General features: G+C 41.2%; 1 protein-coding gene across 5 annotated transcripts in view; it reads left to right on the plus strand.

Moving 5' to 3' along the window:
* The first annotated feature begins 5,505 nt into the window (after window positions 1-5,505).
* The window catches only part of SNX18 (sorting nexin 18), a 61,902-nt gene continuing 39,768 nt past the window's right edge, over window positions 5,506-27,639 (plus strand). For 2 of the 5 annotated variants that reach the window (XM_064405089.1, XM_064405091.1), the window contains exon 1: window positions 5,506-7,258. In XM_064405089.1, the coding sequence (XP_064261159.1) occupies window positions 5,713-7,258 (1,546 nt within the window). In that variant the 5' untranslated portion in view covers window positions 5,506-5,712. Of the gene's footprint in view, window positions 7,259-8,164; window positions 8,265-9,833; window positions 9,965-24,211; window positions 26,698-27,639 lie in introns of those variants that run through there. The other 3 variants (XM_064405088.1, XM_064405090.1, XM_064405092.1) reach the window with 3 other exon arrangements.

Here is a 27,639-nt window from a genome sequence, read left to right on the forward strand (position 1 = left end):
AATATAGTGCCATTTGAGTCACTCAGCTTCTCAGAACTCTCCATTTCTTGAGCTGACACAGACAAATGAGTAACTCCTTGGCCATCCTTCAAGAAGTCCATGTCCTCAAGCAACAACATGAACAAAATTTTTCTCCTTTAAGATAAAAAATATCCCATAAATACCCAAATATTAATTAACCTTAATGTAAATGCCACTGTCTCCAGATAAAGAATGTACTGCATCAGCTTAAACACAAGCTCTGAGAAAATAAAAGATACTTTGATGGTCAAAATGTCACCAAAACTGGTCTAAGTTGGTTGCCTAAGTTAGTGAGCACTTGTCCTGGTTTCCAGGCTGAATAGAGACCAAGAAGCCACTCATAAAATTCAGTGATGGACAGTAAAACCTGATAAAGTAGTGTCAAGCCTCATCCATCCTGATCCATTGACATGTATAACTGAGGAGCTGCCAGTGACTAGTCCTTCACTGGGCAACCAGCCTCTGCCAGGCACCTTTCTGCACTGACCAGGGCAACTTCAGCCCAAGTCCTGTGGAGTTTTAGAACCCATCAGTATTTATTTCCCCAAGGTAAACCTCAGCATTAACACAAGCAGAGACCCTGCTAAGGAGATCTTCTCTGCAATTTCTCTGTCCTGGGCGAAGACAGGGAAAAATGCATGCAGGAAATTAATGAATGCTCAATTCTTTATTCTCACTATACTATGACTTATTCATCCTATACAATGGGTTTGTTGCTGGGATAACTTTACTTTCCTACCACATTTATATGACCTCAACATCAGCTACCCACTTAACTCTCAGTTTTGCTTTTTATCAATTATTTTTTATTACTAAAGGTATTGGACTGATAAATGTAAGATTGAGATTATCCCTCAAGGACTTAAGTAGGTCAGGACAAAGTACAGCAGGCTCATTCATCCTCTTTTTCTGTCTCAGTCTTTATTCAGCAGGTAAATGCTGCCTGTGTGCATGCCCAGGGACTGGCAGTTGGCATGGGCCCGTTTGTCCATAACCATGAGAGACTCAGCATGGTCAGAATGTCAGCCTAGCACATATCAGCCCTGCCACAGCATGGAAGAACTGCAGACATAAAGGACTTATCCTGACAGCATCCTTAGATGGTTTGAAGAATTATCCCTTCAGACAGGAAATGGAGACAGACACACAATCCAAGTAATATTGAATGGAGAGTGGAGAATAACTGAGTAACAGCCACCTATTACACCAACTGGGGCTGAGAAAGCTAATATATATTGCAAACACCAAGCAAAACCCTCAGTGTTTCTGATTAGTTATCTCTAACTTTACACAACCTAGTTTGAAAAAAGCAATGCGATTTTTGTTTAATTCATGCTTGTGATTGAAAAATATTTTGTTTCCTTCTATAACTCACTGAATCTTTTCCTAAATTTCAGTTTATAGAACACTATAAAGTGTCTTCATTTCTCTCCATTTTATGTTTTCAAGTGAGATTTTACAAAACATTTCAAATAAAATCATATTCCCCCTTTCAGAAACTGAAAAAAATACTACTAGAATAACATGCTTGTCAAATTTATTGCATTTTCTTTACTGATTTGATAGTTCAAAGTCTTTTCTTGCCTTTAGCTTTTTACTGTCAGCAAGTGAAATGTTTAAATAATTTTATGTTTAAAATCATTTTGTGCCCTCTAGTGGCAGCCCTGCCAGGTACCCAAACTGTGACTCCTGTCAGAGATTACATAAAAATGGAAGCAAAACAGTTTATTCCCCTACTTAGTGAAATTCATTATCAATCTTTATGGTTCCCAAAAATTACACTTGGCTCTTGTTATGATGAGGTAGTAACACCAGCTACAGATTTACCAAAAATAGCAAAACTCCCCAAAAAAATCACATATACTGTGCAAGCATTTCATCAAATTTGCTCTTAGAAATTATAGTGATGAAAACCAACCTATTTGTAGCCATTTCCCTGCACAAAGCACTATTCAGTGAATTTCCTATTAGAGCATTGTTCAACATCCAGACACATGTTTTTTCCAGGGTCCACAGAGGAGTATCATCATAAAGAAAAGGCTTAGTGCCACCAAAGTTTCATCTTCTCTCATGGAAATTAATTTTGCTTTTCTTTCTAAAACAGCAAAGTAATAGCATAAAGAAACAGTAACAAAATTAAGATGGAAAGATTTGACACTTTCAATGAAGTTACAATTGAAGGGCAATATAAGCTTCCATTACATTTGAGTTCAGAGCCTCTCTTCATTCACTTTTTCTTAATTCAAGATAGATTAAAACCATATTTTTTTTCAAAAATGTTTAAATGTTTTTAAATTTTTTTTCCTGATTTTCTACATCTGATCAGCAAAAAATCATGCTGCTTTCAAACATCTCTTTTAGCACTTATTAATGGTGTCTTGAGACAACAAACTCGTATACAATGAGTCTTTAGTGGCCATTTGGTTTTAGTCTGGCTTTCAGCTTTTCACCCTCAAAGTACAGGTCCCTAGGAACACAGTAAATAATAGACATTTTGACTGAATTACAGGTTATTAGTCTTTATAATAACATTCACTTTGCCTCTGAAAATTCAATTCCCAATGAAGATGGTAGAAATTCCTGACCAAGAAAAATACTGAAATACATGTTTTGTGCAGCTAAAATGCTCCAAGTCACTATGTACCATTCCTACTTCGAAACCATTGTCTCTCCTAGCCCAAACAGCAAGACACAAAGCTCAGTGAATCCAGCTGTTCTGCTTGGCACTGCAGATGGTTATTGAGACTTTGGAAGCCGTTTTTTTTTCAAACATTTTAAAAATGTTTGTTAGAATGGCTTCTAGTTTTGCAGGTCAGTTTTCTTGAAAATAATAATTGATGGTTTTAAGATGTTATTTATAATATCCACAGCAGAGTGCCTCAGCACTGTGGTAATCATAGTTGGCTCACGGATGGGAAAAGATGGAAAACGTCATTTGCAACCTTTTTATTGTTCCAAATTCTTTTTGCAGTTTTGATCACTAGGAAAATAACATAGCACACATTTTCCTTGCATATTTTTGCCTTATTGAAAGCATTAGTGCTGGAAAAACCATTACTCAATGTCACATACCTTAATTTTTTGTTAAAGTCTTCAGATAAAACTCAAAGATCTTAGAGAATAACTACTTTAAAAATTTCACCTATATAAGTAAGAAATACTATTTTCATTAGCTTTATAGATCGCACACCTTCAAATTCTCCTGGTAGCAGTTTTTGTCCCTGTTGGACTCAACACCTTTGCTTCTGTTCATTTGAGATGCAAACATCAAGGCAATACTTACTAGAGAAAAATCAGGCCAAATGCACTGAGGGGAGCAGGAGGAAGCAGGACAGCTGCCACCTACATCAGACCTCAGGAATTAAGAGAGATTCCCAGCTCGAAGTTGTCCCTTTGTCCTGCCCTGGCTGTGACAGCCACAGCCTGACAGACACTGCCAGCATGACCACTCGGACCAGGAAAATCCCTTTCCTGAACCAGCTTTGCACTTGTGCAAGGCATTTGTTTGTCACCCCAGGCTGTCCAATGAGAGCAAATCTTAAATACCTGTTTAAAATAAATCAAGTTGGTCAGCATCATGTCTAGTACCTTTCACTTCATGTAACAAAAAAGAATTTTGTCTATTCAGAGAAAACAACATTAATCATTAATAGCATTGAAATTTAGATGAATAGGAGTGAAAAGTTAAGGAAAGGAGTTGGATCAGGTGCAGTCAAATATATAAAATGCAATAAGTAGTATAGAGAAGGCAGATCAAGGACTATTCTTTTGTAGTTTCACCTGTGAGGATTCACATGAATGCATAAGATTTCCCAGATGACCGTTAACAGTAACTTTGGAAGGAATACAAAATCCCAATCACTTATCTTTATCTGCAGCAGTCGGAATTTGGGATGAAATCTAAAACCAAGGTAGACTGATCCACATCTACCTCCTGTTGAGGTTATAGTTCTTACTGTAAGTTGGCCAGTGGGTGGACAGCAGCGTGGTGGGCTGTGGGCCAGCTGCCATGGCTGTCTCTGTGTTTAGCACAAGAGAACCAGACCTGTGTGAAAGGCAGACACTGCATCAGCTGCAGGGGCAGAATGCTGACTGGTGGATGGAAAGAGAGCCGTGGTGGCTCTAAGAGCACTAACAGGTGCTGACCCAGGTTTGGGGGTCCCCTCGGGGCCTGCTGGTCAGCAGCGAGTGATGATGACCAGGCCAGGTCAGGGTGTCTCCACCAGCTGCCAGCTCTCTCTCAGGAGACGGCTGATGCTTCTCACCTGAGCACTGCTGTACGTACTCAGAATTGCTCTCTGTAAACTTGCTGCAACACAAATGTGTTCCACAGGGCTGGCCACTGAGGAGCTGGTTGTGTGGTGAATTACGTGTTTCTTTGGTCACTGTACTCACTAATTAAAACAGACCTCCAGATTTAAGCATTAAATGAGTTTGATGCTAACATTCTGGACTGGGGCGAGCTGACATATTAAAAAAAAAAAATTGAGTAGACAAACTGAGAAACAGTAACAGGAAAGCACTGCAATAATACATGGAGAAAATGAAGGTCTGAAGAAGTGTAAAAAGTAAACCCCAGGTATCAAACACTAAAACCAGCAATGAAAGGAAACAGTAGATCTTGTAGCATTCCAGTGAATTGCTTCCAGATGAAGACAAATTATCTGATACAAATCTATGAAGTAACATACTCCCTAAATTACGGCAGAGAAACAGAGAAAAAAGCAAGATATCCAGGAGCGAATGAGAAAACATGAAGAACAGGAGACTAGAAACTTGGAACACCTTCTCTGAAACACTTCCTTCTAATTGCTCGTGAGCAGGTAGAAATTTTTAGGTAAAACCTGTACTTAGGGATCCAAAGAGAGGTAAAAGATGATTGAGGGGACAGGATCCATATGACTAGACAGGACCAGGCGCAACAGGTGGGGAAAGAACCACGCAGGGGAAAAAAGCACCTCGAACGGACTGAGGCTGTCCCACAGAACACCAACACCAGTGGCACGACTACATTTTTCGCGAAGGCTAAAATGCGCGTTACCCACGAGCAAAACGCACCCTGACATTATTTTTCTGTGGAGGCAGCAGGCAGCCGGAGGAGCCCCGGCACCCGCCTGGCTCCCGGGCGGCGGCACCGGAGCGCGGGGAGAAGACCCGAGGGCTCGGGAAGCTTCCCGGCCGGGCACCGGGCCCGGCGGGGCAGGCGGGCACCGACACCGGGGGGCAGGGGGGCACCGACACCGGGGGGCAGGCGGGCACCGACACCGGGGGGCAGGCGGGCACCGGGCCCGGCGGGGCAGGCGGGCACCGACACCGGGGGGCAGGCGGGCACCGGGCCCCGCGGGGCAGGCGGGCACCCACACCGGGCCCGGGGCGCGGCCCCCCGGCCCCGCGGCCGGCAGGGGGCGTAGGGAGGGGGGGGGGGGGCCATCGATGGGGGCGGCCGCTCTGCGCTCGGCTGCTCCGCCCTGCCGCTCGGCTCTGGATTAGCGCAACTGGCGACGTGGGACGGCCCGGCCCGGCCCCGCGCCCGCCGCCGGCTCCGGGAGCGGCACCGGAGCTGCACCGGAGCTGCACCGGGCAGGCCGCCGACGGGACGAGGAGCCCGAGGGCGGCGGCACTCTGTGCGACAGCCCCGCCAGTGCGACGCGGTGAGGGGCGGCGGCGCAGGGAGCGCCCCGGTGGGCGGCGATGGCGCTGCGGGCGCGGGCGCTGTACGACTTCAGGTCGGAGAACCCGGGTGAGATCTCGCTGCGGGAGCACGAGGTGCTGAGCCTGTGCAGCGAGCAGGACATCGAGGGCTGGCTGGAGGGCGTCAACAGCCGCGGGGACCGCGGGCTCTTCCCGGCTTCTTACGTGCAGGTGATCCGCGCCCCCGCCGCCGAGCCGCCGCCGCCCGCCCGCTACGCGAACGTCCCCGTCGGCGGGTTCGAGCCGCTGCCGCCCCCCGCCGCCTTCAAGCCGGCGGCGCAGCAGCCCCCGCCCGAGCCCTTCCCGCCGCCCCCCGCCGGGTATCCCTTTCCGCCCTACGGCGGCTCCTACCAGCCCAGCCAGGGCAGCGATGACGACTGGGACGACGACTGGGACGACAGCTCCACGGTGGCCGACGAGCCGGGCGCCCTGGGCAGCTCGTACCCCGACTACGAGGCGGCGGGCGGCGGCGCCTCGGGCCGGTACCGCCTGTCCACCCGCTCCGAGCCGTCCCTGGGCCCCCGCGGCGCTGGGCACCCGCCGGGACACCCGCACCCCCCCGGCGGCGGCGGCGGCGCCAAGAGCTCGGCCACGGTGAGCCGCAATCTCAATCGCTTCTCCACCTTCGTCAAGTCCGGCGGAGAGGCCTTCGTGCTGGGCGAGGCGTCGGGCTTCGTGAAGGACGGGGACAAGCTGTGCGTAGTGCTGGGCCCCAGGGGCCCCGAGTGGCAGGAGAACCCCTACCCCTTCCAGTGCTCCATCGAGGACCCCACCAAACAGACCAAATTCAAGGGCATGAAGAGCTACATCGCCTACAAGCTGGTGCCCAGCCACACCGGGCAGCAGGTGCACCGCCGCTACAAGCACTTTGACTGGCTCTATGGGCGCCTGGCTGAGAAGTTCCCTGTCATCTCCGTGCCACACTTGCCAGAGAAGCAGGCCACTGGCCGCTTTGAGGAGGACTTCATCTCCAAACGTCGCAAGGGCCTGGCCTGGTGGATGGACCACATGTGCAGCCACCCTGTGCTGGCTCAGTGCGATGCCTTCCAGCACTTCCTCACCTGTCCCAGCACGGATGAGAAGGCCTGGAAACAGGGCAAGCGCAAGGCTGAAAAGGATGAGATGGTGGGTGCCAATTTTTTTCTGACCATCAGTGTCCCCACAGGCCCTGGGGCCAGCCTGGACTTGCAGGAGGTGGAAAGCCAGGTGGATGGCTTCAAAGCCTTCACCAAGAAGATGGATGAGAGTGCCCTGCAACTTAATCACACGGCCAACGAGTTTGCCCGCAAACAAGTCACTGGTTTCAAGAAGGAATACCAGAAGGTGGGGCACTCCTTCAAGTGCCTCAGTCAGGCATTTGAGCTGGACCAGCAGGCCTTTTCGGCTGGCCTCAACCAAGCCATAGCCTTCACTGCAGAAGCCTATGATGCCATCGGTGACCTCTTTGCAGACCAGCCCCGGCAGGATCTAGATCCTGTGATGGATTTGTTAGCATTATATCAGGGGCATTTGGCCAACTTTCCAGACATCATCCATGTGCAGAAAGGTAAGACCCTTTTGTGTTTTCTGAAACAATTTAACTTTTATGTTTCAGTGGTATGCAACACATATAAGACCCAGTGCCTAAATTTGTCCTGTGTCTGGCCAGGTGGCTTTGTGTTCAATCTTCCTTCCTGTGTTTACTCAGGTAAACTCTCACTAGAAATACAAAGAAGACATCAGTGACAATTTTTATTTTGTGCCAAAGGCCTAAACATGGTTGGGAGTTTTGCTGATCAGAGGTTGCTGTGTTTGGCTGCGTATCTCTGAAAGCAACCACGTCAAACTAAACTGCTTATATATTAAAGATTATTGGGCTTGTTTACAAACCCTGAAAATCAAGTGGTATGCAAACATCTATTACTCTGAGGTATGTGAGGTATCATAAATCTGTTGTCTATTAGGTAATAAATATGAAGTAATATGGTGATGCAGGTTGACCTGCTCTGATTGACCACTGTTCAAGGTGTACGTGGAGGAGTGTGTTTTGCAGCATCAGCCTGATGAGATGTTTAAGGCTGCTGGGGCATCTTTGTTCAGCCAAGTGTCCTGTGGTGTTTGTGAAAGAGTAATGGTCAGCTACAGTGTTCTTAGTTGTTCAACCTTTGCCCTTATTGTTATGAAAAGATGCTGGTCAACTGTTGTCCTTTCAGCATCTTTCTAGCTGAAACACACTGTCCAGGTTCAGATTGCTAGTTGTAAGGTACTTTGTGGCCTGTCAGAAAGAAAGAAACTCAAAAATGAAAAACAATCTGCTGTATAACTATGACACTTGTTCAGATAAACGGAAGTTTGTAGTACTGTATATGAGGAGATGCCGCTGTTAAATTGTTGATAGTCATACATTCTTTACCATTGCAAGTAGGTAAGTCCATCATTGATTCTTTTTTTTTTTTATCTTCCTTACCTGTAGTTTTCAACTCGAAGTTCAGGACAGTGTGAGCATCTGAACTGTAAAACCAAGACAACATATGCTCTGCAGAAATGGGTATCCATAAGTTATCCAGGAAAATGCATGAGCTTTGTAGAAAATTATTTTGGAGATTAAATCCCAAGTGAATTGTCACCCAGAGCAAATCGGTCTTTTTATCCTTACATGGCATTTCCAGGGGTTTTGCATCTGGAACAGTACACTAAGTTTGGTAAAAAGAGTTGGAAAAGTTTTTTCAACAGAGCAGAAAGACAAGTGTCCAGAGGTATGCATTGCTGGGAACATCTGAGGAAAGAGAGTTGCTACAAAGAGCACAATTTGTTGTTATTTAAGAAAATAAGCTTTTCATAAAAATTGTATGCATCAAAGTCTGATTTCTATTCTGCTGTCAAGTATCAAAGTGAGTGGAAACTTAAACAACCTTAATTTTATTTTAAAGAAGAAAGGGAGGTGTGAAGGTTAGCATTTGAGGAGTTTCTTTGCTAGCTGCTGTGGTATTTTGTTTTGATAACAGCTTTCAAATATTTTAGATTTAGAGAGATGAGTGGCCTTGGCAGTGCCTCATGTTTGGGAGCAGAGGATGTTAAAGTGAGTTGTCATCTAATAGGATTATCTGTAAGCTTCTGGAAAAAAATAAAGGGATAGGTACTTGTATTAGATGGAAAAATCCAGCAGACTGTATATACTATTTAAATAATACATCCTCAGGCTTTAAGGTTATATGGAGGTCTTCACTGAAGTATTTTTGGAAACAAGCCTTTGAAGAGAGGATTGGGAATAATAATATACATGCTGAAACCATCCTTATTTCTTTTGTAGTTCTATTAGAATTTATACTTACTGGCAAAGTGTACCTTGCTGAACTGCTGAAGGTTCATGTAAATAACTGGAGCAGTGCATGGGCATGAAGTATGTAGAGTTGATTTTGGGCTAGAGCACTGTCGTGGAGAAATGTCATGCAGCTCTGAGTGCTCCAGCACCTCTGAGCTAGCACTGTGTTCACAGTATCATCCATGGTACATACTAGTCTTAGGAATGTGGCAGGGGCTTGAGACAGTGGTCTCTTGAGTGTACATGGCCATGACAGGAACTGAGTTGTGTGGGTTGTTTGTTTGTTTGTTGTTGTTGTTTCTGTTGCAAGACAGCATACTAGACAAAAACTGAGAGTCATGTTTTGCGCTCCATATTGCTGGTTTATTACTCTTAAGGGGTACTTTTAAGATGGTACAGCTTTTCAATGCCAATCTGTAAACTTCAGATGAAAATATGAACTGTTTGGTGTTCTTGCAACATAAAAGCTTTGTTTTAAATTTACTGTCTGGGATAGTTGCCAGTTTTGAGAAAAAAAAAATTGTCCCTATAGACTACACAAATATCTGTATAGTCAACAGCTATGAAAGTGTGTTTGTGATAAGAAATTATCTGAAAAATAGAGTTGATATGTCTTTCTTCAAGGGTTTTATTTTCTAGTCTACAAGCTTATTAAGCAGTAAAATTACACCAAAGTGCCCTTATAAATGGCAGAAGCAGCAGCCTGACTGATACATTTTTTAAATGGCCATGCCTTTAAAATTGTGAACCCTGAAATTAGAAGTAGTGTCTTTTTTGCTACATAATGCAAATATATTGCTTACTTCTGATAAAACCCAAGGTCGTATTCCCTTGGACCTAAGAAGGATGGAAGAGCAAAGGCAGCTGTACCAAAACATGCCTATATCTGTGCATAGAGCTAGAGGACCATGAGTGTGAGAATGATCAACTCCCAACCCTCCCAGTTGCAAGCTGGATCCCTACAAATCTATGGGGCCTGATAGGATTCATCCAAGAATCCTCAAAGAGCGGGGTGATATCATTACAAACCTCCTGTCATGGATTTTTGAGCAGTCTTGGAAATGCTAAGAGGTGCCAGCTGACTGGAAGTTGGCAAATGTTGTCCCAGCTCTCAAGAAGTGCAAGGAGGAGGACCCTTTCCACAGGCCTGTCAGTCTCATGTCAGTGACTGGTGAAGTTATGAAGAAACTTATTCTGAGAGGTGTTGAAAAACACCTGAAAGACAATGCAGTCCTTGGTCACATCCAGCACAGCTTCATTAAAGGAAAGTCCTGGTATCGAGTCTTCCTTTTATGACAAGGTAATCCACACAGTTGATCAAGGGAAGCCAATTGGTGTGATCTTTTTGGATTTCAGTAAAGCTTCCATTACTCTCTCTCACTGTATCCTTCTGGACAAAATGTCCAGCTCACAGCTGGACAAACACATCATGGGATGGGTGAGAACTGGCTCATGGGCTGGGCACAAGGGGTTACAGTGAATGGGGTGGCATCAGACTGGGGACCTGTCACTAGGGGGTTCCACAGGGCTCCATCATCAGGCCTGTGCTCTTTGACATCTTCATACATGACTTGGACTCAGGACGGGAAGGGACACTAAGCATATTCCCAGGTCATACAAATCTGGGAGGAGCTGTTGACTCCCTCAGAGGGAGGCCCTGCAGAGAGACCCTGGTTAGAGAGATGGGCAATCACCAACTACATGAAGTTCAGCAAGGACTGATGCCAGATTCTGCACCTGGGATGGGGCAGCCCTGGATGTACAGACAGACTGAGGAATGAGAGGCTGGACAGAGCCTGGAAAGGGCCCTGGGCTTCTGGTCCGTGGCAAGCTGAACATGAGCCAGCAGTGCCCTGGCAGCCAGGAGGGCCAAGCGTGTCCTGGGGGCATCAGGGACAGCATGGGCAGCCAGGCAAGGGAGGGGATTGTCCTGCTCTGCTCTGCACTGGGGCAGCCTCACCTCAAGTGCTGGGGGCACCTCTGGGTGCCACAGTGTCAGACATTAAACTACTGGAGAACATCCAGAGGAAGGCCATGAGGATGTTGAAGGTTCTGGAGGGGAAGCCTGATGAGGAACAGCTGAGGTCACTTGGTCTGTGCTGCCTGGAGAAGAGGAGACTGAGGGGAGACCTTATTGCACTGATCTCTGTGTGACTGATGACATGACCCAAGGGAATGGCCTGAAGTTGTGTCAGGTGAGGTTGAGGCTGGATATTAGAAAAACGTTCTTCACCCAGATGATTTTTGGGCACTAGAACAGGCTCCTGAGGGAAGTGGTCCAAGCACCAAGCCAGATAGATTTCAAGAAGCATTTGGACAATACCCTCCAGCACCTGGCGTGACTCTTGGCATGTCCCTTGTAGGGCTGAGTTGAACTCGGTGGTACCTGTGGGTCTCTTCCTACTCAGCTTATTCTGTGATGCTGTAATTTTAACTGTCCTATGCTTTTGCTGTATGTAGTTAGCTGAAGAGCTGCTAAATGTGATTTCTAAGTGTGATTTGTGCTATGGACTGAGAACTCTGCATGTCGGAGGTTTTGTTTAAAAATTTTCTGCAACTTTTGCAGAAAGAGCCATAGAGATAAAAGTTCCTCTCTATGTGGGTTTTTTCTTTTTCTCTAGAATTATGAACCAAAGCCACGTAAGCCTTGCTGTTGCTGTGTCTGCATCTTACCAGGAAAATGTGTTAACTGTTGTGCTTTTAATTGTTTAGGGATTCAGGTTTTTCTGCCTTCTATGCTGAGGACATCATGTGTGATCTGATGTGTACCAACAGACTGTAGAAATATTTTCAAACTGTTCATCATCTTATTAATATTGTTAATTGATATTTTATGAAATGGCAATAGCTTTAATAGGAGATTTTACAAGATTCCTTTTCTTTCATCTTGAGTTCCTAGTGTTTAAGGAATTTTCTGCAGGAGGAGTTAATGTTCCTGCTACAGAAGAGAAGACAGACAAAGTATTTGAACATTTCCATACTACATGCCAGTTGAGGATCAACAGGTCAATGCTTTGAGACCTTTCTTGGTTTTATATGCACCCTAGTCCGGGTCTGATGATTCATTCTATTGAGCCCTACAGCAAAGAATGTGCCCAGTTGGAAACCCCACATTTCCATCTGGAAATGCTTGGTTTGAGAGTCCCACTGAGGCTGGTATAGAACATATCAGTATGAAGGCATATGTCCCTTACAATGACTTGTTGTTCTATAGGTCTTGTTTGGAAAATTGAGTGATTAGGGAGAACCAGTGCCTGGATAGGGTAGACAGTGGCAGAGTGGTGTCTCAAGCTTCTAAACATCCCAATACTTTCATGCATCAAGCCCTCAATTCCTTGTAGATAAATGCTTCTGATATGCATGCATGAAAATATTCTTGGGAATATATGTGGATTTTTGGAATGGAAGATACGTATTATACAGACACACTTGTACACAGTTTTCTTTAGCCTCTGGCAAAACATTTGCAGAAGAGGGATATTAAGTTCCAGAGGCTCAAAACACTAATCTGCATTTTACCATTTTCTATTGCAGAACTGATGTATCGTTCAAGAAATACTGGTTCAGTTTTTTTAATTTTGAGAAGCAAAGCAGCTTCCCATTTGTAATGGATAATGCCTTCTCTTTTATGCATTTAAGGTCTGCTTGGGGAAATTCCCTAGGCATTCTTGGTGAAATAATTTTTATATATTAATTTCTAAAGCTTTGCTCAACTCGATGCAGTCTTCCTACATCTGTAATCTTCAACACAAATGCTCACTGCAGGCCCATGCAAGTTCAGAAAATTTATGCACTTGTGGGAATTGGAGACAGTATATGCTAGTATCCTAGCTCATTCTGTCTGGCTGTCTTGTCTTTATATTTGTTTGGTGAGAGTAGAGAAGTTGGGGGAATTTTGGATATGTCTCTTTCAAGTTTTATTTTAGGAATTACTATAATTGGCATCTTGCGATTCATGAAAGTGGAGGAAGTACTTACTAACTAACATGCTGTTTCATCTCTGCTTTCCAGATTTCTTCTCCCTTAACATTATGATGTTAATGTTTGAGAAACTTCTGGTTATGGTTTTTACAAAAGAAACTTGAAAAAGTGATCTAAGTGTTTCCTGAGATACAGGCATTTCCATTTCCTTTGCATGCCAGGATTTAAGAGAATTATTTTTAAAAATACCTGAATGACTTACTGTTTTTTGGTCACTATTTGTGAAAAGTAAAATAAAGCAAATAGTCTTATTTACCTGAAGCAAACTTAATTCTAGACATAGGCTTTAAAGAATGCACTTGCTTTGTTTTTAGAATATTTACAAACATTACAAATATATTTTTACATTATTTTCAAAACTGTAGGTAAAAAAATCTATCCAGATGGAAATACATCAAAATTTAAAGCACCAGAAAACCCAAACAGCACTGAAACCTGGAACTCTCTGACATGTTCAGCTTCCTTCTCCCTGCTCCCCCCATGGAGAAGTGGTGGTTGAATTAATGAATAAATCAGACTGGTTAATATTGGCACCTAAAACTTTATATCAAAATATAAAAGCAGTGCTTTTCTCCCATGCTTACTTCCTAAGCTCTTAAATTTGTTGTGCAGACAGGGTTTTTCTCATCACTGTTTTTCCTATAATCCACCTTGTAGGGTTTTTTCTCCTCTGTCCGTCAGATACATACACTCTGCATGGGCTTCAGCTCAGGTAGCTGCTGGGTAAGAGCTAGGCATGCAATCCTAGCCAGATGACCCTTGCTGCAGCAAAAGGAGATAGGCGCTTCATCTGTGTAAGAGCTTTGGTGAGAAAGGATGTACTGCTTCAGGATAACTTCTGTTTTTTGCCATGTCAGCCTCCCATTAGCTGTCACAGAGATGATGTAACACTGCCTGCATTAGCCAATATTGTCTCACAATATTTGAAGGTAACCTTAAGGAAATGGAGCTAAACTGTGAAAGAATCTTCACATGTAGAAACCATATAAAATTCCAGCTGCCTTAGTTCCTGTGAAGTCAGAGGACAGGAGTAAATGATTTAAAATTGAGCAATGGCTTTACTTGAAGAAAATTAAACAGTAAGAGAAAAAAAAGGACTTCTATGCCCCTGTCTATATGAAAGATATATGGGTCTTCTCAATGTATGATTATTTTTCCTTTTCCACTCCCTCATAATCTCTGTGGCTTTTTAAAGGAGCAAGATTCATGCTGTTGTGATGGGTCTTTTTCCTATTACCTTTTGATACTAGTCTGGTATCAACACCTTCAGTAACAGAGACATTTCATGGCTAATAACACACAAGTGGGTTGTTTTTTTTCAAAACCTGCTGGTATCAGAGGAAGACTATAGCTGTTCCTTCTGTGGGAGAGACTACATGCATTACCGCACACCAGAAAGTCTGTCCAGTCTACCCTGCTAGTCCTAACAGGAGAAGTTTTGAGTGGAGCTCACACCTCTAGGTTTGACTACAGGCAGTGCATATTTAAATAAATACAAGTCTTCATCAGATTTGTAGTCTGATCATAGAAAATACCCCAATACTATATGCTCACCACAAGCACTATGGCTTTATCTACTTGGGAAGGCTCTGTGAGCAACTAGGGAATAGTAGAACAGTGTAGACATTGAAGAATTAAAAATTATACTGTAAAAAGAGGAAGTCATTCTACTTCATAAACAAAGTAATGCCTTTTGAGAGACATACGGAGAATCTATAGAGGGGGATGGTTCTTCTGAAACCCTGGGTGCTCCTAGTCTGGCTCATAGGGCTTCTATTCAAACACGGGAGACAAGAATTGGTAGATTGAAAATGGAAAGAAGCTCCCAGAGCTCTTCCATTTCTTTATTAGCACATTATCAAAAACAAACAAGCTGACTAACGTTTTTGGTTTGTAAGTCACCTTTAGAACAAGGACATGTTTCAGCTTTTCCAGTGTCTTTCCATGACTTCATTGTTAGACTTTGTTTAAACAGTTAAAATGCCAAGTCAGTAAGTGCAGACCGTGTAAACTTATCCAGCTGGCATCTTATGTATTTTAAATTTCCTGGTTCAAATAACATAGAATTTGAAAATTTTAATTGAAAAAATAGGAAATTACATCTGGTTGAGTGCCCAAACATGAGCCTTATCAGAAGACTAGAGCAAACAAATGGCACATGCTTTCTTATGCAGTTTTGTTTGTATCTTTCATAAAAGCCATGGGGACGTAAATAAAATGGAAAAAACCTCCAAACAACCCACCAACATTTAAACAATCTGTTCAGTTCTTGCCAGTGGCTTTGGGTTGTTTTTGTAGCAGAACAGGAAGAAGTGTGATGTTTGCAGCCTTTGTTTTAAGTAGGTACACATTATGGGTGGACAACTTCTGTAATCGTAATGAACTGAGCTATGCTTTTTATGCCTACATGCAGTTCGTTCATTAACAATGTGAAAAGCATGTCCATCCTGTGATTCAGAGTTTACGGTTTTGTTGTCCCATGGTAAAAGCAACTTACTATTCTGATTTGTTTGAGAATGTTTGTGATTTTGAATCTTTATATGCATGAATAGCTATGCTGCCTAGCTAGCAGTATACTAAATAAGCTTTTCTTTTAAATAATCTGAGTATAGCATTATAATTTTCACATGTTCTGCCTTTGTATTTTATTTATATATATATATATATATATATATATAAAAAACATATCTGCATTTCATTTGAATCTTGACTCTTTTATATGAATTTATGTTAAACTGCCTATATATGTTTTGTTTGCTCATCTTAGGACAGTAGTGGAGCTAAACAGGTGATAGTGGACAAGCAGACACTGTAAGTTGTATTTGTTCTTATAGCCTTAACAGAAAACAACATCCAGAAGCAGGTGTTACATTGTGCCCCAATAAAGTAGTGATGTAAGAGTCAGTGGAACTTGCACTTATACTTACTTCTCTCAGTAATAGTTGGATGTTGATACACAGTGTTACATGTGTTCCCCTGTCCATCCACATCCCATGAATCTTAAAAAAATTTTGAAAGAAGTCAGCATTTAGTGTGATAGTGCTTACATCCATTTTGGAAAAGAGAAGAAGGAGGAGACATTTCTGCTCATTTGTTGTTAACCATTTTACTGAAAATTAATTTATTTTATCCATAGCATAATTTCTGATGGTTGTTGTCTTGAAGTCAGCAGTATGAACAGTGTGTTTAGAGAAGCTGTTAGAACCCTGGAGCATCTTCAAACATAAAGTGGTTGTTCCTAGCATCCTGATTAGGTAAAAATAGTGTTCAAAACCTGTGACAACTGAACTGTAATAGGCCAACTCCAATTTTGGAAAAGCAGAGCTCTGTATTAGAAAGCTTGTTTGATGCCCTAGTTAGATGTAGACTAATGAGAAGTACTAAAAATGGCTGAAAGGTTTAATCTTGGTACTTACTGCAAATTCCAATAGCCTAAATTTTCAAGTGTGGTCCTAAAAAATATGACTGCCTTTCTAACGGGCAAATGTACTGTTTCTGGTGACCAGCGTAGTTTATGTTTCACTCATTTTGGTCATCCTAGTCTGCACTGCCAGCTGAAACCACACCAAAGAAAAAGTCTTTTAAATGGTATATGTGAGTGCCAAAAAGTACAGAGTGCTTTAGAGCTGGGCAAATCCAGCATTAGTTAGCATTTGCCTCTCAGTCTGTGGTGCAGAATGTTATATTTGTGAAAACAGACAGCTGTATGCATAGTTTAACTGGATTTTACAGTCAAATGATTCCTGGTGGGCCTCCTTTCAGATATCACTGTAGGTGCTTGTAAAGTCAAAACTATTCACAAACACAATTTAAGCATGCTTTAGTGTCTAAAATAAGGTCATTTGTTTGCTTAGAGGACTGCTAGTGTACAGTACGTCAAAAGATAGCAGTTTTAACCTCTCTGCATTCCATTTGAATGGAAAATATTAATCTTATTTTACACAATTTTTCTGTGTGGCCACCTAGCATTATATTTTGTTGGGGTTTTTAAAAATTTTATTAATGGCATTTTGTGGGGCAATAGATGCATTAAAATGATAATTCTGTGATGTTTCTTTCATTTACTCGACCATGTTGCTCTCTTTTTCTGTTATCAACTCCTCCAAAGGCAAACTATGACATCTGCTCACATAGCAGTGTGGTGTAGCATGGCCCAGCAAAACAGTGGTACTGGTGGTGCTACACACCAGGGCTCATAGATTCCTCTGGGGTACTCTGAACTGAAATGCACATTGGCAGTGTGGAGATTTAAATATTTTTTCAGTTGTGTGATCATTTTACACTCTCCAAACGTGTGCAGGTATGATTACAGTCCTTGTAGATTTGGATAAATAAATCAGCTCTGTATGCTCTTCCTCTGTGTACACTAACTGACAGATATATGCTCACTGAGTCTACTCAGATCTTAATAATAATATTATTTAAAATTTAAAAAAAATATTGGTTAGACTACCAAGAACCCTGGTGGTTTTGAGAAATTGACATTTTACACTGCGCATTCTAGCATCATTGCTAATTTGGTTTATGTTAATTAAATCAATTTATAAGTTAAGACCATCAAATGAGGTTACAGCTAATTAATGTTCTGAAATATCTAGCAAAGACCTTGTGTGAGCTGTTGAGTTGTGTACATTAAAAAGTGACTTCATTTTGAACTGAAGAATGGGTTTTTTAGTGTCAGCTTTCAATAAGCTTTGCAGCAGGGTAACTGAAAGAGCAAATAATTATGTCTGATTTTAATAACTCTGTAGTCAGTGTTGATCTATATGTCAGCAGAGTTCTGTAATTTATAAACCTAGATTTACAGGATAGTACTATGTTATTCTGGCCTTTTTTTGAGCAATGGGCAACAAAACAGCAAAAAACTCACTTCAACTGTTGTTAGGCTGCAGGTTCTAAAAACAATGTAGCCATTTCCATGTATTTACAAAAAACTCTCTAATACTAAAGTAATTGCAGTTTGATATAATTTTTATGTTTCTGACATTTTACTATGGAAAAGAGAATGTTCTTACAGTGGTTTTGTGCCCTAAAGGAGAAGAATGTCATCTTTTAAATTCAAAGACTGGGTTTCCAAACTGTGGTAGTGGCATTTACCAAAAGCAACTGGCAGAATTTTGCCTTTGATTTTGAAAATTACTTGCTTTTTTGGTGTAAAATTGCAAAACTAGATTTTTTAAAAGCAACTAATTCCAATATTAATAACTGTAATGGTACTTTTCTCCTGTGACATTTCTTTTAGTTCAGTCTCTACTGAAAAAGTCTTCTGGTTTTAATTTCAGGCAAATTCCTATTATGCTGCTTTCCATTATAAATCTTGGCCAGAAAATGTAAAGAATTTGCAGAATCTGAGTGTAGGCTTCTTTTGTTAATCAGTGCTCAGAGCATTCTTAAGAAAATAATCTGTCAGTGTAGCAAAATCTTTGTTCTGTTACAAACTATTTCACTTTCATTTGAGAAGGAGAAGTTTGGGGATTTTTTCAGAGTTGGATTTCACGCTATGTGTTATCTCATTGTCATGGTTTGAACACAGCTGGAAGTTAGGCACTGAGCATTGCTTGCTCTCTTCCCCCACCCCAACCCTAGTGGAATGGGGAGGAGTCTTGAAGTAAAATTTGCATGTTGAGATAAGAACAGTTTAATAATTGATACTAAAGTAAAATGCAATAATAATGGTAAATAATAATGATAATAAAAAGGAAACAAGCAGGTGATGCACAATGCAACTGCTCGCCACCCACTGACTGATGCCAGACCCCCCCTTCCTGAACCCAAATCTGCTGTGCTTCTGGGTAATTCCCCCCAGTTTATATCCTGAGCATGGCTTCTGTGGAGTGCAATGTTCCTTTGGTCAGTTCCAATCACCTGCCTAACTATGTCCAGTTTTCTTTTGTGCGCCTCCTCACTGGCAGAACAGAAGACTAGAAGGCAGAAGACTAGAAGGCTATGACATGTTTATTCCTTGGTTTGGAATAAACATGTCATAGCAAAAACCCAAATATCAGTGTGTTATCAACACCATTCTCATTCTGAATCTAAAAGAGTGCTGTAACAGTACTGAGAAGAAATTAACTCTCCCCTGGCTGAAAACAGGATACTCATTAAATACTTCTGCAATTTCCCTTGTATTGGAGCCTAATGATTGTGTAACCCAGGGCTGACCTGGATCACATAGCTAAGCCAATGATAGAGCTAAGGCATCATCTGTCTCCCCAGGCCACTTGCATTCTTTTATTGGATTAGTCATTCGAGACATCTTGTAACAACATCTTTGCTAGATCTGGAGTAAGAGGGACAAACATGTAGACCAACTTGCTCTGGCAGCACACTGCTGGATTAGAAATAATGTTGTTTCTATGCACGTGAGCTACCTAGGGTTTGCTTTTTCAAATCTTTAAGCAAAGATCTCCAGTTAACTAATCTCATCATTAAGTAAGGAAAAAGAAAGTATTTCTAGTTACATTATCTGCTTCTACATCTTTTTATTAAAGCAGCGTCATTAACTTGTTTTTTTTTTCCTTTTCCATTAGAGATGGTTTCTTAGATTTCTTGTAAGAAAAGTAGAGTTTGACAAGTTCGAAGCTCTCTCTTCATTAAGGTGCTTTGAAGGACACATCATGCATCCTATTAGAGTGTTTAATATGCTGGACAGATGAGTGGTGTGGAAATGTATGTTAGTTTACCTTCTAGTAAGTAGTACACTAAATGTTATTTTGTAGCTTGCTGATAGTAGAAAGATGAAATATTTATCGGATAGATAATTTTATTTGCACAAGATTTCTGAGGTACAGCTGCTGAGAGATCATTAAAAATGTGTTTGCTCTATTCTAGTATAATTTATCACTGAAGTGAAAGAGATACTTTAATAGCTGCAATGATAAAGGCGTTACAATTATAGGGTATAAAAAGTTAACCCTTACAAGTGGGTAAGTTTTGACTCTTACAAGTGGGTGAGTTTTCAAGCTGAATGTTTTGAAGTGAGATACTGAAGACTTTGATATATTGGTGACTTAATGGATTCTTGAGACTGGCAGTGAATTTCAGATTGCAGTGAATTCATCTGGTGCTTACCACTCCTTCAGGTGTTGTATTCAGCAGTGTTGAACTGATGCTTCTTTGTGTTACATCCATGTGCAGCATTACTGTACGCACTTAAATTGCTGCTGCTACAGCAATGTACTGTTTGTGTTTTTAAAAATGGAGCAAGCCCTGCCATGAAACAGATGTCATTGTAGTAAACACTGTGCAAATAGAGAGCAAAAAAAGGGCTCCTGCCCTGAAGAATTCTTTGTGTGGATTAGTAGCTTCAGACACAGCTGATATTTCACTCCTATCTGTTGCATGCAGCACTTGAAAGTTGATGTTTGGGTGTTTTGAGAAGAGGTGGAAAGGGAAAGATGGTACATCCTTAGCAGGTATCACTGCTCTTTGGCTTCTGATTGCATGTGCTAGTAGTTACAGGGAAAGCCTGCCTTCCTAGGGAGACTAAGGAATTAAGTGAAAAGCAGTCTGGATTGCAGTCTGCAAGACAGGAACCCCAAAACTTCTGCCTTCTGGCCACACTGGATGCTGCAATTTGGACTTGGAAGCGCATATACGTCAGCAGGGGTTCTAGAAGTGCACGTGTACTTCCTGTGTGGAGGGAAATTGAGTGTATGGATCCAAACCCACCCTTATTTGACACTTCACACAATCTCAAAATATTTGTTACTGGAATAAAGCTGCAGATGATGTGAAAATAGATTGTTTGACCCAAACCTAAGTGTTTTTCGTTTCAGGATATTTTGTTTTCCTGAGCGTGTATAACTCTTCCTAACTCGTAGCAATCTCGTGTTTGCATGAGTAGCTTACTGTCTCAATACACTTCTTTTTTTCCTCATAAGTCCACCCTTTTAAGTTACTGTTAGTACACTGTTTTATGGCTTAAAATTATTTATTTCTGTTGAGAACTCTGCATTGCCCTTGTTTTCTTGGCTTCTAATACAGTACACTAGCACAAATTTTGCTAACATGAATGTCCCTTGTTGAATGTGTTTATATAGTCTTGTGTTGTCTAATTTCATATTTCAAAACAAGAACTGAAATTTGAATCTTTTAAACCTTTAGCTGCAGTGAGCACAGGAGTCTGTTTACTGTAAGGATTTGGGCAGTGACAAACAGCGTTCATATAAGCTTTTCCCCACCTTTAAGAACAGAAATACATTTTTTGGCATAATTTTTAATCAAGGCTCTTTTCACTTGTTGAAAGCTAGTCCTGATCACTGGGAAGTGACTCCTGACAGAAGGTCTTTAAATGCATGAGCAAGATTGAACAGAATCTGTACATCTGGATCTAAAAAAAGCCCAAGAATTTATTTTTATGTATTCCATCCCTCTGGAAACAGTGCACTGGTGTATATTTATCCCAGGCATGTACTCTGCAGGAGGCTTCCTTGGGCTAATATGCATTGAGAGGTTCCTTCTGTTTCTTTTTCCTAAAATATGTTTTAGCCTTTTCTGAGACTGCTGTGATTCAGCCTTCTTTTAACTACATCTTCCCTTTTTTAATTGTACAAACCAATATTAGGTATTCACATAATTAAAATCAGAAACCAGGAGAAATTTCTGCAGGTGTATTTCTAGACCAGTGGGCCTTGCCCACCCCAGCGTCCCACCCAAGGGTGGCAGCAGGAGCTGTGCCAGAGTAGGCACTGAGTGTGATGGATCGGTTAGTGAGGGTGCAGCTGGGGGAGTTCATGGTGCAGAGCCTGGGGTGCAGCAGGTCCAGAGTTGTGAGCTGGGAGTCATTAAAGGTTGCCATCGCCTACTGAGGTATCTATGCACCAGACCCTTCTCTTCACAAGGGATGTACGCAAGGGGCTGCTCTCCCACCCCCAATTCCCTGTCTTCTGTTCACTGTAGGATGAGTCATTGAACCTTCCACATCAAGAAATCTCTGTTCCAGCTCAGGATTTTGCTCACACAGATAAAACATTAGAAGTGTAGATTATGGAAAGGTGTTTGGAGAAGATTGGGGAATTTTTTGTTATTTACGCTGCTTTGAAAGCCATGAAAACTAATAACTTTTACATGGATTTGCTAAACTAAGTCTTGCAAACTTCAGTAGATGCTGAACAGCTTAAAAATTACATTTTAAAACACTTAATTTCTTCTTAGAGTAAAGCGCATGGTTTGGGGTTTTTTTCTCTGTGTTTAGGGAGAATTCTTTGACTGTCCTAAAATAAGATAATATCTCTCTATGGAGTTATTTGAAGATTAATAATATTAATAATGATTAAAAGCTACATTTAAAAACATTTTTAAAAAGCCCCAAGCAATAAAGTATAGCTTTATACTTAAGCATATGTATGAGCTTTGTCATATATTGCTGACATCTGGTGATATCTGTCCAGGTTTTAAAAGGAATTCCACTACAGGACCAGTATGATCCATATGCATTAACAGAGCAGTGTTAATGATTGTACCGTACTACCGTACTTCCCCCACCGGATTCCTTCACTAATTATAAATCTTTCTCTTTTCTTTTTAATAGCAAAAAAAAAAAAAAAAACAAAAACAAAAAAAAAAAAAAAAAAAAAAAAAAACAAACAAAAAAAAAAAAAAAAAAACCAGAAAAAAACACCACACACCAAACCATAATATGTCTAGTCTGGAAGGCAGTTGTGTTTGGTAATGTATGTTTTTTATTTATGTAAAATAATCTGAAAATTATACATGCTCCAGAGCTTACTTATGCTTTCTGATGCTGTGAATTTCAGTATTTCTTTTCCGGTTTGGTCATTTTAGAAATAACATCTAAAGCTGTTTCCCACATCATAACTGAAGAGTTGTCATGTTTATTTAACGAGCTACATCTGGCTTCCAGTAAGTCCCAAATTTCAGTTTTTCACAGCTGTGCATAGATTCCTGTCGTGCCCACAGAGCACAGAAAAATTTTTGCTAAGCCTAAATTTGTTGAAAGAAATGTTCTTGTAGGAGAAGGGATTAAGTGTTTTCAGATCATACCCTACCTCACAGATTCCTTACTCCTTAGAGGACAACATACAGATCTTCTGGCACAGTGTCACTGCTGGCACCACTGCATGTGGAAAAGGTTTTTCAGTGATGTTTTTGGAGCCGGGCTGGAGATGTTTTCAGGTTAATAAGCAGAAGCAGCTAGTGCCAAGCTCTTAACCATCCCACTGTCATGCCATGGGAGCCAGGAAGGTAAGGAACACTTCCTCTGCCTCACAGCCCCCAGAGACAGACACTGCCCTTGGCCTTCAGGCAGCACACTGCAGTCACATGTAAGAAGTGTAATCTGAAAGGAGAGTTACGACATTACAAATATTTACAGGAACAAGAATCTAGTGAGATGATAAAAGCTGTACTAGTCTGATTTTGTTTAGTTTTATGAATAAAATAAGTAAGGCAAAGAAATTGCTCTGTGGGAAATTAAGTCCAATATGAACGTCTTAAGATGGCTCTGCTTTGGGTAGGTCTGTTTTGGATGATGCTTTGCTTTTGTAAGGACATGTGTGCCTTAATTAACTGTTTGGAGAGGGAGGATTGTCAGTTCTGTAACTCTGCTTTTCTACTATGTTTTACAACACTGTGTATGCATAAGTTTTGCTTCGGCATCTGTGACTTCAAGATAAACTTTTAGATTCTCTGGTAATCAGTAATTAGGTTTGGAGTATCTCTGGTATAAAAGCAAAAACATGTATTGACAAGATTTTGAAACATGTATTGGCAAGATTTTGTGTATTAAGATATGCTTTTGACATTTCACAAAAATTGAGAAAAAGGATATTTCACATAGTCCAGTTCTTAACAAGGCTATTTTTCTGGTATTTTTGTAGGCTTAAATTGATCTGACTAGTTTTCTCATGCTGTCACTTACTCTTCTACTGGTATAATGGTAACATATTCCCTGAAGGACACCATCTGATCTTTAAGGTTGTAAAATAGGATGTTCTAGTAACTTTAGTATGCTTGAGCCTTAAAAAATTGTTGAGTTTTATTTTTTACACAGGATCCACTGGTCTGTGATTTTTCTTACATTAATAAGCTTTTGTTTTATTGTTTTCATTCACACGTATGGATATGCACACCTATAAATACACTGAGAATAAGTCTTATACAAATTCTTGTTGTTATTAAATCACTTGTTAAAGTTCAGTAGTCAAGTCGACATGGTCCTCACAGTTCAACTGTTTCATTTTGTTCTTTACACAGGAGCCCTTACCAAAGTAAAGGAGAGTAAGCGGCACGTGGAAGAGGGGAAGATGGAGCTCCAAAAAGCTGAGGGCATTCAAGAACGTTGTAACATTATTTCCTTTGCAACCCTCGCAGAAATTAATCATTTCCACAAAATTCGTGTGAGGGACTTTAAGTCACAGATGCAGCATTTCTTGCAACAGCAAATACTCTTTTTTCAAAAAGTGACACAAAAGCTAGAAGAAGCTCTTCACAAGTATGACAGTGTTTAGTCTCTGATCTGTGGACTTTGCTCAGCATGAACGTGACCCAGGCAGCAGAGCAAATGCTGCTGAAGAGCTGTTGCCAGTAGTAATGGCGGTACAAAGATGGGTTTGTGTTCACCTGGAACCCGGGTTTAATCTCCCATTATGTAGAAAGGAAACAGTTATAGGGCTATGTAGTAGAAACAGTACCACGCATTGTAACTAAGTTATACTGTGTATGCCTACACCATTGTAACTTTTTGAAATAATGAGTATACTATTTGCCTTATTGCTTTTTGAAATACAGTATCTTAGTGCATACTTCATAGACCTCAAAGCCCTCTGGGTATTTAAGGAAGTTGGCTAGATAAATGCCTGCTTCAGATGCCTTTTTACTTTCCTAGATCTGGATTTCCTAAATTCAAACAGTTCTCTGTTTACAGACTCCTACTAGAGCAGCTATGTGATTCTGTGCCTTTAGACTCTATTTTTCCTTTTCTAGTAAGTCACATTTTTATGATTAAATGAATGAAGGGTTGGTGCCTATGATGGGAACTGATGATGAAACCTCACATTGACTGGAAAAAAATCAGCTGTCATCCAGTTTGCATAGCAAGTACTTTCTTAAGACAAATGTTGGCTCAAAAGGGAAAAGTTAAATTTATTCACACTTTTCCTGGAAATTGAGACTACTTGTTAAATGTACTAGGATGTTAAGCACATGTACAAAAATACACCAGTTAATTCCCTTTCTGAAAGAAATAATACAGTAAGGGGTGGGGTTTTGTTTTTGTTGGTTTTTTGTTTGTTTGTTTTGTTGGGTTTTTTTGCTTTTTCTTTTTGTTTTGGTTTTTTGTTTTTTTTTTTTCATATATAGCATTACTGTAAGTAGAAATTCGAAGAGCTAGCCTAATAAAAATTGCATCTATCAAGGGGATATTAATGCAAGCTATGTGGCTGCAACTTTTTTTTTAAGTTTCAAATTATTTGCTCTTTGTTCAGTTGCTGATTCAGTTTAACTTCAGACTTGCATCTGCACTGCCAGTTGTCTGAGTTTAAACTCCACTGTGATTCATTAGTTTACTAAGTTAAAAGTTTTTGGGGATTATCAGTAAATAAATTATCTGAAGGCTTGGCTGAACTGACTTGGAAAACAGGTGGCATTTTTATGTTTGTAACACTCAAGAATTAACAATTGTCTTAATTTTTGTATAAATATTTTTGACAAGCAGGGTGCATTTATAGATATGTAAACACTATCTTTTAAAGAGGTTTATGGCTTATTTCCCTTGAATTAAGTCTGTATTTCTTACCTATTGATTTCCTTCTTATAGGTCAGTATGAAAGAGGGTTTTTATTTATCCTATCTTTTTTCTCCTGAACAAAAATAACAAAACTTTGTGAGGAAGCAAAATGTTTATTTTTTTGTTTAATTGAATTAGTCAAAAATAGCTTAAACAAATGAAAGCCTGGAAAAGGAAGTTGAGCACCAGTTGCAGTTAAATACAAATCATTCCTCACCTATGCAGCAGAAATGTGCGGTTCTTTCACACAATCATGTGAGGTTTTGTAGTTTAACCCCACACCTCTGTTTTAGAGGAATAACACTTAAGAATGTAGTTTTAGTTCTAAGATTCATCCCCAAATGTTTGGAGATGGCTGTTTTGCACAAGCTGTGTTTGGCCATGCTTCTAGTACACACATAACGCAGTAAAATGCAGAATTATGAAAAGGGGAAAGCAAGTATTTGTAAAAGGACAATCAGTGAGGAAAGACTCTGTTTCCAGCCTTTTGAAACATTATTATCTTGTTCTGCAAACAAGATTGACCGTAAAATAAGGACCACAGTCGTAGGGCTGACTTGCTTTTTACCTTCCTCATGGTGTCTCATTCTACATTCAAAACTCACCACTTCCCGTCAGAGCTCTTCCCAGCAGTACTCCTGCTTTCCCATATGTCATTTAATTATGTGACAGAGTGATGAACAAGGTTTGAGCTGAGTTCCACAGCTGATGTTTGCTTAAGCCAGATACTGTTTTAGTAAATGTCTTTACAGTAATTAGATCTGACTATAATCAAGCTGATTTTACATGGAAGTATTAAGACCTGATCAGAAATTGATCTTGGTTCAGTGGAAGTATTTTAGGAGGTTATTATTAATGACATGTTCATGTCCAGGAGGAAATTAAGCTGTGATATGTATTCATACAACATTATCGGACAGGTACAGTTTTCCCTAATAAACTGTCATGGCCTTCACCTTGCTTTCTCATTTGTGAATTTATTTGGGCACAGGAAAAGTGAGTGTAGTAATTGGTTAAATTTGATGTACCAGAAAATCTTGGCTGGAATCACGGTTTAAATTGTTGCAGAGTACAGAAGTTCAAGTCTACATCTATATTAGCACTTTCTTGTTTTCTCAGTCATTATAGAGTTGAAGTTGAACTGGCTGATGGGTGGAGCACAAGGACTTACGGTAAAGGATGTTGCATCAGGCTGGTGACTGTGGGGTTCCACAGAGCTCGATCTCAGGCCCTGTGCTCTACACTGTCTTCATAAATCACTCAGACACAGAACTCAAAGGGGTACTAAGTTTGATGATGATGCTAAATTGGGAATGACTGTGGACACCCTTAAAGGCAGAGAAGCTCTGCAGAGAGATGGACAAATCAGAGGGCCAGGCAATCACCAGCTACATGAAGTTCAACAAGGACTGGTGCCAGCAGGTTGGACAGCAGTGCCTGGAAAGGGCCCTGAGGTCCTGGTCCATGGCAAGTTGAACATGAGCCAGCAGTGCCCTGGCAGCCAGGAGGGCCAAGCGTGTCCTGGGGGCATCAGGGACAGCATGGGCAGCCGGGCAAGGGAGGGGATTGTCCTGCTCTGCTCTGCACTGGGGCGGCCTCACCTCGAGTGTTGGGGGCACTTCTGGGTGCCACAGTATCAGACATTAAACTACTGGAGAACATCCAGAGGAAGGCCATGAGGATGTTGAAGGTTCTGGAGGGGAAGCCTGATGAGGAACAGCTGAGGTCACTGTGCTGCCTGGAGAAGAGGAGACTGAGGGGAGACTTTGCTGTACTCTTCAACATCCTCATGAGGGGAAGAGAAGGGGCAGGCACTAATCTCATCTCTGTGGTGACCAGTGACAGGACTCAAGGAAATGACCTGAAGTTGTGTCTGGTGAGGTTGAGGCTGGATATT

The sequence above is a fragment of the Passer domesticus genome, chromosome Z (genome assembly GCF_036417665.1).
Source record: "Passer domesticus isolate bPasDom1 chromosome Z, bPasDom1.hap1, whole genome shotgun sequence".
Taxonomy (NCBI): Eukaryota; Metazoa; Chordata; class Aves; order Passeriformes; family Passeridae; genus Passer; species Passer domesticus.